The sequence below is a fragment of the Myotis davidii genome, unplaced genomic scaffold, assembly GCF_000327345.1.
Source record: "Myotis davidii unplaced genomic scaffold, ASM32734v1 scaffold125, whole genome shotgun sequence".
Classification (NCBI taxonomy): domain Eukaryota; kingdom Metazoa; phylum Chordata; class Mammalia; order Chiroptera; family Vespertilionidae; genus Myotis; species Myotis davidii.
The window spans coordinates 7,325,837-7,341,549 of record NW_006299390.1 but is presented as its reverse complement, the minus strand read 5'-3'; the positions used below and the strand labels follow the sequence as shown (position 1 = coordinate 7,341,549).

Genomic DNA, 15,713 nt, shown 5'->3' with positions numbered 1-15,713 from the left:
GAGGTTACTTTGGGCTACATTTATTACACTGCCCCTTTTTTGTCCATAATCCATTGGATAGCAAGGAAGCCACTACCCCAGGGGCAGGTTCACTGTGTGGCCAAAGGGCTGTGTGCAGCAAGCACGAAGGCACCTGTCTACAAACAGGTAGAAGTGGCCTGTTGAGTTAACCTAAGTTAGGTGGAATAGGGACCACCAGCCTGCAGAAGGATCCTCTTGCTCAGGCACCACACTGGGAGCTAAGAATTACAATTGCTTCCTTAAAAAGCGTTTCCTTTTTGTCTAGTAATTAAATTTCCCTGAAATACTATCACAGAGCATATTTTAAATAAATCACTTAGTAGCATGTTGGGCACTAAATTCTTTAACTGGCTCAACTGCAGAAGCCATTTTATTGGAAATGAACTTCGGAGAATGGAAGGCGAAAACCTGAAACCCTTCACAATCAGAGCCCAGAGGTGTGGAATCAAGACACAGCTTCTTCTTTGGGGGGCGGGGGTGGGAGTGGGGTCCTGGAGAGATTTTCCTGGATACGGAATCCTCATTATTGTGTCCCTGTCCCTGGCCGGGCTTAGCTACTGCATCAGTACTTCCGTTATCTTTCATCCTCATCACCAAAGGCACAGTGGACATTACGAATCCCGCTTTCTACGTAAGCAACCTGAGGCTTGATTATGCCATTAGATTGAGGACCTGCAACTAGCACAGACAGGACAGGACTGGAGATCAGAGCTGCCTGACAGTGAGCCTGAAGTTCCCTCTCAGACTGTTTCTGAAGGGATCAAAAGCTGTTTCTGGCCTTGAACCTTACATTTCTGTGAATTTAATGCCAAAGTAAAAACTCTAGGAGAGCCCTGGTCAGTGTGGTTCAGTGATTAGAGTGACAGCCTGCACACCAAAAGGTCTCAGGTTTAATTCCTGGTCAAGGGCACTTACCAGGGTCATTGGGGCCAATGTGGGAGTCAACTGATCTATGTGTCTCTTTCACATCAATGTCTCTCTCTCCCCTCTCCCCTCCCTTCTAGTCTCTCTAAAAATCAATGGACAAAAATATGTTCCGGTGAGGATTAACAACAACAAAACTCTAGGAGAGACCCAGTTGGGCTAAAAATGCCACCACAATGAGATGGGAGGTGCAGATTTCCATTCCACCAACATCTGTGAGAGCATTTGATTTCCCGAAGGACTCATCCATGTGGTCTGTTAGGAAGATGATGTGAAATTTCATCATCTTTAAATTTAGAGGCATTTTCAACCTTACAAAGAAACGTGCAAATAAGAAATTCCAATTACCTTCAGCATTTTACACCCTCCTGCCCCAGGACCACAGGACCAAATGGACATATACTGGAGTAGGTTTCAAACCTAGACTCTCTGAGGCCTGAGCACCTCATTGCTTCCTAGCATTGTCTGCTGTGAGTGAAGGTCAGGGTCATCTTCCTTTCTCCTGCAAATGCTCACAGCCTTACACTAGTCTATTAGGCCTGAGGCACGCATTGAGAACCAAAACAATGGTCTTTATTTGAACCTGGATCTGCTCAGTAAGTCCAAATTCAGAAATATCTATGAACACTCAATTCCTAAGTCTTCTTTTTCCACTAAGACTGCTTCTATTCAGAAGCCCAACTTTTGTTTTGAGTGCCTCTACTTGGAAAGGGACATGTTTATTTGACTTTTAAACACTGCATTTAAAATCGAGGAAGATGGCTTTAAAAGTGCAGTTCTGAAATACAATGACTACTAACCAATAATCTTAGTGGAGCAAGTCAACTTCCAGGGGAGGAATTTCATCTTTTCTGAACAGGTTGCATCGTGTTAATTTTAGTCCAATTTAGACTTTGAAAGATTTAGAGCAATAAAAGCCACATGAGACAACCCGCTTACTGGTTTGCTGGTGGGTCTGCATTGACCCCCAAATCCAGCAACTGATGAGTTTATAGCAGAACAGTAAAGGGAAAATCACTCACAGCTTCTGTTTGTCCTGGTGGCTCAACCATGATGGCACAGGCCCTCCCCCCTCCCCCACCTCCAGCCCTTTGGAGGTATACCTGGTGGCTGGTGAGTGCTGAGAGGCAGAGAGTGGGCCCTCGTCCACCCCCTCTCTTTCTCTTGACCTATTTCCGGTTCCAGTTATGGGAGATGTTCTGAATCTTTTTCAATTTGATCCTCTGATCCAGCATCTTGTACCTTGCAGGGTGCTCCTCCATTTTCTTGGGGACCAACGGTGCGTAGGAGCTGGATGCATAAGCGGGGCGTTTAAAGTGGCGCAGCGGAGGCTTGATCACTGGCGGCCATGCAAAGGAAGACAGACAGCCGTTAGCTCAGCAAGGCCCCGACAATCTCCTCACCCGGAGACCTGTTTGTTGTCTTCAAAACCAGGAAACAAACAGAGTGAAAGTCTCCCAGGAGTCTTAGGGAGACAGATGAATCAGACAGATGAATAAACATATTATCACCTTGGCCACTCACTGTAAGTAAAGACAAATTCCTAGAGAGAAACAGTGATGAGCCCACAATGAATGTAAACTTCTTTTCTAATGAGGAATGGGGGGAAGGAAGAGAGAGGGTGCAGTGGGGTCACTGTGGGGAAGAGCAAAGCAAACAGAAGTGAGCCAAGCTAGGTCATCAACCAGCATTTAGCATTATCTGTAAGCTTTTGGGGTTGCGATGTGGCAGGCAATCGTGAACTGTTAATACAAAGTACATCCTTGAGAAAATTTTGCAAATGTATATATAAAGCTCTCATATCCAAACGAACAAAAGATCTGCACAGACTCCTCACCAAAGACAATATACACATAGCAAAAAAGCAAAGGAAAAGATGCTCAACAATTTTTGTCACTAGGGATTTGCAAATTAAAACAACGATGATAGCCTTAGCCGGTTTGGCTCAGTGGATAGAGCATCGGCCTGCAGACTGAAGGGTCCCAGGTTCGATTCCGGTCAAGGGCACATGCCTAGGTTGTGGACTCGATCCCCAGGGGGGTGCATGCAGGAGGAAGCCGATAAATGATATTCTCTCATCATTGATGTTTCTATCTCTCTCTCCCTCACCCTTTCTCTCTGAAATCAATAAAAGTATATTTAAAAAGAAACAATGGTGATATATACACTACACATGGATTAGGATGGATAAAATAAAAATTGTAAATCTGATGATGCTCATTGCTGGTGAGGAAGCTCTCTCTGGATGGTGGGAAGGCAGAATGGTGCAGCCATTTTGGGAGATGGTTTGATAGTTTCTTACGAAGCTGGACATAGTTGTACCCTGTGATCCAGCAGTTGTGCTCCTAGATCATTACCCTACGGACTTGAAAACTTATGTCCACATAAAAACCTGTACATGAATTTTATAGAAGTTCATTCACAATTGCCAAAGCCTGAAAGCCACCAAGAAGTCACTCAATAGTTAAATGAAGAAACAAATTGCAGAACATTCATACCAGGGAGTGTCATTGGGTGATTAAAAGCAAAGAGCAGCCAAGCCGTGTGAAGACTTAGGTAAGTCTTCTGTGTGTACCGCTAAGTGAAAGGTGCCAGTCTGAGGAGGCCACACACTGAATGATTCCACTTAGAGGACATGCCTGAAAGGGCAAAACAATAGAACTGATCAACGGATCAGGGAGGGATGGCCAGTGGGTTGAAGGATTGAGGGGGATTCAAGCAGGTGGAGCACAGGGATTTGTAGGGCAGCGAAACTATTCCGAATGGTACTGTGGAGGTGGATACATCAAAATCCAAAACACATTGCAGCACAAGGAGTGAGCCTTAATGGATGCAAATTTTAAAAATAATTTCAGAGGTTAGGAATCACAGAGTGAAATCCAGGATGTAACAAAAACAATCTAATGGCATTATGAATGTATGAAACGGCCTTAGTAAATAGCGTGGGGCAAAAAGACACTCACCTAAAGAACTGGATGTTAGTGCATTCTGTTAGACCAGTGGTTGGCAAACTCATTAGTCAACAGAAGCAAATATCAACAGTACAATGATTGAAATTTCTTTTGAGAGCCTAATTTTTTAAACTTAAACTATATAGGTAGGTACATTGTTATTAACTTAATTAGTAGGGTACTCCTAAGGCTTAGGAAGACCCACACTCAAGGGGCCAAAGAGCCGCATGTGGCTCACGAGCCCCAGTTTGCCGACCATGGTTTAAAGACCAGCAAGGCTGCAAACATGTACTGTATATGGGTAGATAGTATTGTTGGGAGGACTAGTTCACAATTCCAGTACTACCCTATATGTCTACTGGAACTGAACAACCACATACGTGAATAAATGCTGGTGACAGCCAGAGTTCTCACTGCTGGAGAGGAGTATACAAATAAGGGGAAGGGTCGGAATGGTCCAAGTGGCTGTATGAATTCAAGTTTCACTTAATGTAGATATAGATGGACACATAAACACACATTTTCTTGGTCTATTAGCTGAAAAGTTCTGGAAGCGATGAAGTAGCTACAAGTCTAGAAGTCTCGGTAGCAACAAGCACTCCTAGTCCCCAGACGTTGGCTTCTAATACTATTCTCCAATGAAAGGATCCAGGATTCCTTGTAGAAATGGCTGGCTCTGGGACTAGAGAACAAGATGAACCTGGAGCACCTTGTAGTGGCAGAAAAGTAATAAAGTGCAAAAACAAAATAAAACAATGAAAGACAGGACAAAGAAATGAAAGAGCCCCACAAATGAAAGAGCCCCCAAATGGCCAAAGTTAGAATGATTTAAGCATCAAAATAAACACAGTAGTATGGAAGTATAACCCAAAGTATAAAATAAACATCCATGTCTTTATACGGATATACCTGCATACTAGAACAAGTAAATAATTTTGGGAGAGTAGACACACTTTTAAGGCAAAAGAATTCCAAATAATTCATGTTGAAGAACCTCCCTCAAGGAGAAGGAGCCTTTAGTGTGGGCTGGAGATAGTGTCATCCTTCCACAGAGTACAGGTTGGGAAGGGGACCAAGAGTAACCTTACAGTGAAGAAATCTAACAAACACCTCCTCTGCCAGGAGATTGAGGTCGACATCAACAGTGATAAGTGGTGTTGGTAGTATACACCCTTATTTTATGTGATGAAAATGCAAATTATGTAATGAAGATAGCACTTTACTTCTCTGGTCTTCCTCCCAAAAATACATAACCCCATTCTAATGATGAAAAAGCATCAGATGAGTCGCAATTGAGGGACATTCTACAAAATACCTGGCAGGTATTCCCCAAAACTGTCAAAGTCACCCAAAACAAGGGAAGGCTGAGATACTGTCATAGCCAAGAGGCGCCTAAGGAAACGTGTGACTAAATAGCAGGTGTTATTCTGGGTGGGACCCTGGAACCGAAGAAAGACACTAGGTAACAACCAAGGAAATCTGAATAAAGTGTGGACTGTTGATAATAAGAAAAGCACACCATCTAACCTGCAGATCTGTGCGCAGAAGAAGGTAATTGATACTCCTCCCTCTGCTCCCCTTTGCTATATTCCCACCCTCGGCCCCACCTCTTCCCTTTCCTGCTCCTGCTGGAGATACTGTGAAGATGAATCAAGGTAAAACCTGGTTAAGAGACTATAATGAGGTGAAAGGTGTGGAGGAGCAGAGATGCTGAGTCATTGCCTGGAACGTGAGTTCTCTCTGAGGCTACTCTGCTCACAAGGAAGGGCCAGCAGGCGTGTGATGGACAGGTCGCTTGCAGGAGTAGGACTGGGGGGATGGCTCCATTAAACAAGAGAGAAACCAGCTGTGCCAACCTCATCCAATAACAGGAAAATGCATGGCGTTTATGATCAAGGAGATCAGAAGCAACTTCAATGTATAATCACAGGGAATTAAATAGCCTACTGTGACACTATGGAAAAATGATAAAGATGTCTATTAATAAAAATGGAGGTGCATGCAAATAAAAAAGCAGTATAAATGATCTAACCTTATTACTATAAAAACATATACATATATGCACAGGAAACTCTGTAAGAACATTTAAACCATAGCAGTGATTATCTATGAGCAGTATAAACATGGCTGTTTTATTTCTTGCTGGTTATTGACACTTTCTAATTTTTCTATTATGATCAGGCTTGAGTGACACAACTTTTTACAAAGAAACATACTACCAAGATGTCTTCTACTGAATCGTAGATTAGACCCTCTCTACAAAATCATACATAATAGAAAGACAGTAAAACTATATTTACTCTGGGTCTTAGTCGGAGACATCACAGAGAGCTCCTAGCTGCATATACATGTGACAGCCCATAGCAGTGATGGCAAACCTTTTGAGCTCGGCGTGTCAGCATTTTGAAAAACCCTAACTTAACTCTGGTGCTGTGCCACATATAGAAATTTTTTGATATTTGCAACCATAGTAAAACACAGACTTATATTTTTGATATTTATTTTATATATTTAAATGTCATTTAACAAAGAAAAATCAACCAAAAAAATGAGTTCACGCATCACCTCTGACACGCGTGTCATAGGTTCGCCATCACTGGCCTATAGAGTAATATTCATTCAGAGGCCTCTTAGAGCACCTACCGTGTCCTGCAGATGTCACCATGAACAAAAAAGACAGAAATCCCTGCCCTCGAGGGGCTTCCATTCTAGGAACCCTCTCTGAAACCTGTGGCTTGTTTACAGAAGAAAAAGTGCTCAAGCTTGATTAGTGATTCCATTACTACAAGCTCCAGAATACCCACACCAACTTTGCCTTTTGAGCTAGGCTGACACGGGAAGACTTTCAGCAAATGGTGCTGTAGTGGCATCATAATGTACACGCAGAACAACAGAGATGTTAGATCTCAGAGTTTCTTAGGGTAAACAAGGGATGGCAGCACAAAACAGTCTAGGAGCAAACATAAAAACAGTCTCCTTACCCTGGAGAATGGGGTAGAGACAGGAAAGGGCGTTAGCATCAAAGCTGGTGGTGCCAACATCCGGTTTGGCTCAGTGGATAGAGCGTCGGCCTGCGGACTGAAGGGTCGCAGGTTCAATTCCGGTCAAGGGCATGTACCTGGGTTGCGGGCACATCCCCAGTGGGAGATGTGCAGGAGGCAGCTGATCGATGTTTCTCTCTCATCGATGTTTCTATCTCTCTATCTTTCTCCCTTCCTCTCTGTAAAAAATCAATAAAGTATATTTAAAAAAAAAAAAAAAAAAAAAGCTGGTGGTGCCAACATCCGGCCGGCTGATTTAGTGCTCAAATCACGGTCCCTCTCCACATTCATTCAATTTTTGCTGCTCAGCACGAACCCAGGCAAAGTATTATTGAATTTCCACTTCTCAGCATGAAGAAACATTTACCGTTTGCTGGAATTCTGATCGTCAGAACAAAAACTCTCCTTGTTGAACCCTCTGACAGAGATTGGCCCCCCACGGACATGGTAGAAATACTTCTATGCCTGCCTTCAGCCTCACTCAAAATGTGGAGAAAAGGGAAATTCAGAGAGTGCTGTTTTGTATGCACTGATGGCCTTTCCCCTCTACAGGGGACCCCTGATTTGATCACAGGGCAAAAGAGCAGAGCCAGAGATGAGGGCGCTGTCTAGAGTTTAACAGGGACTTCTCTTTCTGGGGTGCTGGGGTGGAGGACTCCTTCATTCCTGAGATATTCCTGGAAGAAGGTCTGACCCTTCAGTGATTGGGCACTTCCCACAGCTGAACCAAAGCAGACCTGTTGCAATCCCCTCCCCCCTTGAGAAGAAGAAAACTGGGAACAGAATCCCTCCTCCCCCACCCCCATGCCTATTCATCAGCAAGGTGGACTCTTTCCTCTTCAGGGCACATTCACAAAGTCTACTCTCGTCTCTTGGAGCAATTTACTTGAGGAAAGGATCTCATTAGCTAATGAAGGCTTGACAAAGTCACATGTCTGCATAGAACCTGCACTTGGCAAAGTCATCATCAATACTACCTTCAAATGTGCTTAAGAAAAGACAAGTTCAAGACAAAAACTGACTCTTCATCATCTTTATTTTGCAATTATACACAATGTTTATTTTTCACAAAAAGTGGTGTTCTTTTAGGAGTTTTAATCCTCCTGTGTCCAAATCTCATCATTGTCATAAACACCACAACTCCTCCCAAAGGTGTCTATGACCTTCTCCACTTCCTCTGCCACCCACCAGCCTACCTTCTAGTTTCTCTCTGTGTGTCTCTCGCTGAGACCATTTTGCATTTGGTAGCTATTTGTGTGTGGGGCGGGGTTGGGTGGGGGAGAGGGACTATTATTACATAGAAGTGTTTTTCTTTAGAAGATATGGATTCATACTATATAATAAAAGCCTAACATGCTGTCTGACCATCCAACCAGTCGCTATGACGTGCACTGACCACCAGGGGGCAGATGCTCCAACTGGTGGGTTAGCTTGCTGCTGGGGCCGGGCCAATTGGGACTGGGCGAGATGGGCTGGACACACCCTGGAGCCCTCCCGTGGTTCCTCCCCGGCCCCAATTAAGCACTGGTGGGGTCCCTGGGCCTGGCCTGAACTCTCTCTCAATCCAGGACCCCTTGGGGGATATCGGAGAGTCGGTTTCAGCCCAATCCCCACAGGCCAGTCTGAGGGACCCCACTGGTGCACGAATCTGTGCAGCAGGCCTCTAGTTAATATATAAAATTGATGGCTGTTAGTTGAATTCGGGTGTTAAAATATGACTGAAGTTTTATAAAACTCCTTGTTTAAGCTGCTGTCTCTCAAAGTACCTTCAATAAAGTTGTGAATGGAATAGATGTTGCTGTGGGAGGGAGGGGGTCTTAAGTCCAATTTAAATGGGTGAAGGTTAAATGAGCCTGTTCATGGTAGGACTTCAAGACCTGAATGACGGATACACGTATTATGAATCCCTAAGAATAGCCAATAGCATGCAGATTCCTCAGTTTAATCAGGCGAAGGAACCCCCTTTATCAGGAGCAAAAACACTTTCAGAAAGACTGGGCTAATTCGCTCTCGTATCACATCCATCTCATTCATGCAGCGGGCCCTGTTGTTTTGCACTGAGTGATCGCAGACTCCAGAGAACAATGACGGGTCCTCGTGTAACCTAGTCCAGCCGGATCCCCAGGTGGAACCACAAGCTGCATCAGCATCCCGCTCTTTCCATCCCCTGTAACCGCAGAGTGGTCGTTGGCACCCCGCACTGTGACTGTGCTCCAAAGGCAGCGGCGTGGCTCACTCTCAGCTTCTGGACAATTTCTAATATTGGCACCATTTTATAAAAGAAGTGTGGGACACATGTTTTCTTCCATTTCAAAGATAAAGCCATGATATGACCTTTGCAAAATCCATTTCCATCTATAGACAGTTTCTATCTGCATTTGCACGCACATGCATGCGCGCGCCCGCGCCCACACACACACACCAAACTAACAAGATAGAATAATTTAATGCCTTTCAAATGTTGTTTTAACCAAAGAACAAAATCCCTGCCATTCATTTCATCTCTCAAATCAGTGTTTACTCGAGGGATGGGTCTGAAATCTGATTAAAAGCCCTTAGAAAAATCACCCATGAGTTTTGAATTGAAAGGGATTGGAATGTTATTAACATCAGTTCCACTGAGGATGGCACAATACGAGACCTGTGATGTTCCGTTAAGGACCTGCCATGGTAAAAAAAATAATAATAATACAATATCTGACACACACTGTGTACTGAGCACAAGCTGGACATTTAACTTGAGCTGTTCTATCGTCCTCACTATAATCCTAATAGGCAAGCACTAGTATCTCTCCCTTTTGGGGTGAGGAAACTGAGGCATAAGGAGCTTCAGTAACTTGCCCAGGTTCACACAGCTAGTGCGCAAGAATCTAGATTCTGATTTCTCATCCAAGCAGTCTGACTTCAGAGCCTTCCTCCCGTATTTAAAATAACCACTACCTGCCCGAACCGGTTTGGCTCAGTGGATAGATTGTCGGCCTGCAGACTCAAGGTTCCCAGGTTCAATTCCGGCCAAGGGCATGTGCCTTGGTTGCAGGCACATCCCCAGTCGGGGGTGTGCAGGAGGGAGCTGATCGATGTTTCTCTCTCATGGATGTTTCTGACTCTCTGTCCCTCTCCCTTCCTCTCTGTAAAAAATCAATAAAATATATTTTTTTTAAAAAAAGAAACAAAATTTTTAAAAAAATAGCCACTACCTATTAAATGTCCTGCACCCTTATTTGTTAATGACAAATGAGTTCATTTAATAAAATTATTATTTTAACTAATAATAAAAGAATAAGAAAGTCCTCCCTCCAGGAGATGATCCTCCTCAGCTAAGTTCTTTGTTTTCGTTGTGTTCACCCTGGCAAGCACCAAGGACATGAGACCTGCTGTTTCCAAGAGGCGGGGATATTTGGAGATTATACAAGCAAAGTCTTTTGCTTGATTTTTCTCATCAACGTGTGCATTTTTTCCATGTATGCATGGGAAGGTGGGGAGTGTAAGGCAAAATCAGTAGTGTTATGTCCCTCCTTCACATCAACAACAACCTACGCCAGAAAGAGTCCGTAAAGATAAATTTCTTCAGTGTCCTAGAGCTCCGAGGGCTAAATGACAGGTGCGTTTTGATCTAGTCCATGATAAGAATGACAACTGTCATCCCTCAAAATGAACTCAAGATAAAAGACAATTGCAACTACAGCACTCATTGGAATCTTCACGTAAAAGAAGTGTGCTTGAACTTGGTACATGGGTATCTGATCTAATCCCCAGGCAGAGTACAAATGCAAAAGATAGGAGGGTAGAGTGCGGGTGATTTGACATTGTGTCAATGTCAATGAGACTCAGAACAAGGAGTGCTAACTTTGGCAAGCTATTTATTTGATTATGCCTCCATTTCCCAATTTGTGGAATGGAGATTATAGTACCTTCCTGAAGAGTTGCTGTCATGATTAAATGAGGTAATAGATAATACATGTTAAGAACCTAGCATTGTCCCTCATATTTGATAGATGTGCAATACGTATCAAAGTATTTATTATAAAAAAATCCGTATGAGGGAGATCAGAAGTTGAAATTTTTGAAGTTCATCGCTCAATAACTTACAATATACATAATATTTTGTTTTGGAAAAAAAACGTAAGCTTCCTAAAACGTCTTCAGACCTCAAAGCTGGTCAGTTCTCTTCGGAGGAATCCTCTTGTTGGACGTGTTATCCGTAGTCCCCTAGAACAGGACACACAACAATGTCATTGCAAGCCAGCTAGCATCTACACACACAAACTCTGTCTACATCAGGCGGTGGAGGTTAGAAGCAGAGCGCGTCTACTGCCAATACTACCGTGCACGCCAGCAGCTGCACACACAGAGGAGCAATGAATGAGCTATCTGCATTGGTGAATGATTACTGTACTGTACCTTTCCATCTAAGGATCCCTCCAGCAAAGTGGTGTGACCGAGGCACCCTGGGGCATCTGCTCAGAAGGAAGTCACTGACTACTCTTCCTCAGTGGCAGTCATGACCGTAAGAGGTGGTGAAGCTCCGGGTCACTCCTCCAGCGAGAGCCAACGTATCTTCAGCTCTCCATCATCTACGGACCCCCCCATGGAGCTCGGTGAGACTCACAAACCCCATAAGGCAGAGGTGAAGTTGGCTCTAGAAAAGAATTGGCTGCACATGCTATTGCTTTACCCTGTCAGAGTCACTTTGCTAAAGATGTGTGCAAGGATTCAAGGTGAGGTCCCCAGGCTAGTGTTCTGGTGCTGGAGCTGCAGGAGGACCCCTAGGTAGTTTCAGAAACCACACGAGCTGTTCTTTCATGACATGGTCTCTGGTGGCTTCTGGGTTGGGGAACGTTATTTGCAGAACTTTCTTGCTATCTGAATTTTCAACACCCATCTCGCTCAATAGGTTAGAAAGGGAAAACATTGCATTTCTCTGAAATATATGTAAAATCATGTCTAAATGGATAAAGACAAACAAAGCTGTTTTGGAAGACAGTAGTAGGTTTTTCACTTAAATCTACTGTATAATAGCCTGCCAAACAGATGTTAAAATAGACGTTTTCCCAAGAACTAGCTTTATATTTTGCACATATCTTTTGCTATACATCAGCAAACTTTCTGTGTGTGTCTTCTAAGTGTCTCTTAAAAGCAGGATAGAACTGGATTTTGGATTTCTTTTATCTAATCACATAATCTCTGTGTTTTAATACCAGAGTTTAAGCCATTTGCAATTATTGTTTCTCATTTTTGTTGTAATTTTAGGCACTCTCACTGTCCTTAGGAAAGCATTTGGTTTTATTTAGGTATTAGGTGCATCAATTTGTGCATGGGTGGGGTCCAGCCGGCTGGCCCGGGGAGAGGACACCAGAGGTTGGCCGGCCAGCCCACCCCCTGGTCAAACTCCTGGTCAAACTTCCAGTCGAGGGGACAATTTGTATATTAGCCTTTTATTTTATGGGATGGCAATCGAGGTGCATTTTCCATCTAAGAATTTAAGTCTTTTGAGCCATTTATCTATCTTCCATGCTCTTTTATTGAGATATAAACTCACATACCATAAAATTCCCCCATTAAAGTGTACAGTTCAGTGGTTTTTGTATATTCACAAGGTTGGACAACCACTAGCAATATCTAATTCCATAAAATTTTTATTGCCAATCAAAAAATCATACCCATGAGAATTCACTTCCTATTTTTCTCTCTCCCCAGCCTCTAGCAACCCCTAATCTACATTCTGTCTTTATGGATTAGCCTGTTCTGGATATTTCACATAAAGGAAATCATATAATATGTGGCCTTTTGTGTCTGGCTTCTTTCACTTAGCAAAATGTCTTTAAGGTTTATCTATGTTATAGAATATACCAGTACAAAAGTCCTTTAGTATGACTGAACAATAATCTATTGTATGGATATTTCACATTTTGTTTAAATACTCATCAGTTGATGGACATTTAGTTTGTCTCCACTTTGTAGCTATCACAAGTAATGCTGCTATGAATATTTATGAACAAGCTTTTGTGTGAACATATGTTTTCAATCCTCTTGAGAATATACCTAGGAGTGGAATGCTGAGTCATATGGTCCCTCTTTGTGACTTTTTGAGAAACTACCAAACTGTTTTCCAAAGTGGCTACAGCATTTTTCATCACCAACACTTGCTCCAGGGGTATCACTTGCTCCAGGTCATTGGCAACAACTTGTTTTATTCTTGTCATTCTAGTACATGTGGAGTGATATCTTATTGTGGTTTTGATTTTCATTTTTCTAATGACCAATGATGTTGACAGTCTTTCCACATTCCTTTTGTATATCTTCTTGTGAGTAATGTTTATTCAAATCCTCTGCCCACTTTTTAATTGGGTTACTTGTCTTTTTATTGTTGAGTTGTAAGAATTCTTTCCACATTCTGGACACTAGATCTTTCTCAGATATACTAGAGGTGGGGTCCAACCAGCCCACCCTATGGGGGCCGATCAGGCCTGGGCCACGGTAGGGATGCAGAGGGACTGCGGCAGTTGGCCAGCTGGCCCTGCCTCCGATCAGGGTGGGTGGGGTGATCAGGGGCTGGGCCGGCCAGGGGGAGGGGCCACGGGAGGTTGGGGCGGGGCTGGTACGGGCCCCTATTGGGCCGGTTGGCTGCCACAGTGTGTGTCAGCAACCGGTCATTCCGGTTATTCCAGTCGTTCTGGCATTCCGGTCACTTGGCTTTTAAATATATAGATGATTTAGAAATATTTCTTCCATTCGGTGGATTTTCTTTCTACTTTCTTGATAGTGTCCTTTGAAGCACAACTGTTTTTAATTTTAACAAAATTGTATTATCTATTTTTTTGTTTTGGTTGCTTGGGCATTAAGTGTCCTATCTAAGAAATCATTGCCTAATCCAAGGTCATGAAGATGTATCCCTGTGTCTTCTTCTAAGTTTTATAGTCCATGCTCTTTCATTTGTGATATGATTCTCTTTCTATGTCATGTGTGGTATAGAGTCCTAAGGACTATCTTCCAACATGAATTTTCTTTTCACCTTGAGTTTTCCTTTCTCTTTTTAAAATTTGAATGGTAATAGTTTGCCTTTCATTTAAGATTTTAGAATTATTTGTTTTGCATATCTTTGTAGTTTTGTTTCTGCATAATTTTACTTTATTGTTTTTTAAGGATTATTAGTCCTCCATTGAACTTCTGAGTATCTTAAACAAGATATTTTTAACTGTTTGACAGCCAGCACAAGCAGCTTGAGGTACAGGCACCTGAGTCAGAGGGAGGTAACGTGTGGTATTCCTGAGGTAGAAAGTAGTAGTGAGCTGCCATCATAACACATGAAGTGGAGGGTGTCTGACAGACAAAACATGAGAACTACCCACTCCAACTCTACAGGCTTTGGAGTGGTCACAACTCAGAACCTAAGACACCCAACTTGGGCCAGTTTAGACTGCCCAACCGAGGCAAGGCTGCGGTGGCTGAGGCTGGCTCAGAAGCCTTGGAGACCCAGCAGGCCAATGACAGGCCTCCAGCACAGCAGACAGGACCAGGCCAGCTCTGCATCCTTGTAGGTGTCCAGGGTGATGTCAGAGATCCCACCTCACCCTGGAATGTCATGGCCTTCCACAGAAGAGCACAAACCATCCCTACACTCTGGAGTTGCTTGGTTCAGAGCTGTTCTCCTAATGTCTATGGTCCTAAGGGCACAAGCAGGAGAGGATGAAAGAGGCCTCCAGAGACCACAGACCAAGGTTGGCTCAATATTAAAAAGCAAGTTAGTATAACTGATGCAAATTCAAACTCAAAAATGAGCCTTTTCCTGAGGATGAGCCTTTTCTCTTTTGGGAAATCACTTTTTGTACAGTCATAAATTAATATAGACAGTGCCCGCTCACACACCCATCCATCCAGCCTTATCAACACTAATGAGAATCCAACATGTGCTTGCTACCTTGACAGGCACTGAGGCAAAAAAAGAATAAGATCATCCCCACCCTGGAAAAAGCCACCTATGACTGGGAAAAAGGACTTCTTAGCAAACCATTATAAGTATTAATGCTACCAAGAAGATTTGGATGGACTGCAAAAAGAAATTAGCCAGGGAGGAAGGGTAAGCAGTGTTTCAGGTTGGGTAACAGAGGCAAGAAAGTTCAAAGCCTACTTGGTGGACACTGAGTCCAGTTGTTGGATGGGGTAAGGAAGCTACAGAAGTTGAGGTTGAAAAAGCAGATAGACAGATTATATTTCATCTAAGCTAAGATGCCACTCATTATAAACTATTATTTCATGTATGACCAAGAAAACATGCTAATCTACACTAATAAAAGAGAAACATGGTAATTGGCGTATGACCACTACCCTTCCCATTGGCTAATCAGTGAGATATGCAAATTAACTGACAGCCAAGATGGCGACCGGCAGCCAGGCAGCTTAAACTGAACATGAGGCTTGCTTGATTCAGTGACGGAGGACTCCAACATCCCCCGCCTCCCTTGCAGGCCTCTGAGCAGGCAGTTTGAAACATAGTAACATATAGAAGCTAAAAAAAAACTCCAGAAACCTGCTTTCAGCGAGCCCCGGGATCTCAGAGCTGGAGTTGATACAGAGTTTCGATTATAGAATCGAAACAAACCAGATACTTGCTTTTAGGAGCGGAAGCCTAAGAGCTGGAACCTCAGAGCTAAAGCTGGCCCACAATAAAAAAAAAAGAGAGAAAAAAAGGAGCGGTTGGGAGCTTCCGTCCCAACCCGAAAACAGCCCTCAGCCCCTCACCCAGACTGGCCAGGCACCCCAGAGGGAACTCCCACCC

The 15,713-nt window shown here is 43.3% G+C and overlaps 1 protein-coding gene across 5 annotated transcripts in view; it reads right to left on the bottom strand.

The window, feature by feature from the left end:
* Nucleotides 1–2,009: 2,009 nt before the first annotated feature.
* The window catches only part of PDE1C (phosphodiesterase 1C), a 184,626-nt gene continuing 170,922 nt past the window's right edge, over nucleotides 2,010–15,713 (bottom strand). For 2 of the 5 annotated variants that reach the window (XM_006774920.2, XM_006774921.2), the window contains one exon: nucleotides 2,010–2,284. In XM_006774920.2, coding sequence (XP_006774983.1) covers nucleotides 2,115–2,284 — 170 coding nt within the window. In that variant the 3' untranslated portion in view covers nucleotides 2,010–2,114. Of the gene's footprint in view, nucleotides 2,285–10,324; nucleotides 11,147–15,713 lie in introns of those variants that run through there. The other 3 variants (XR_436249.1, XM_006774923.1, XM_006774922.2) reach the window with 3 other exon arrangements.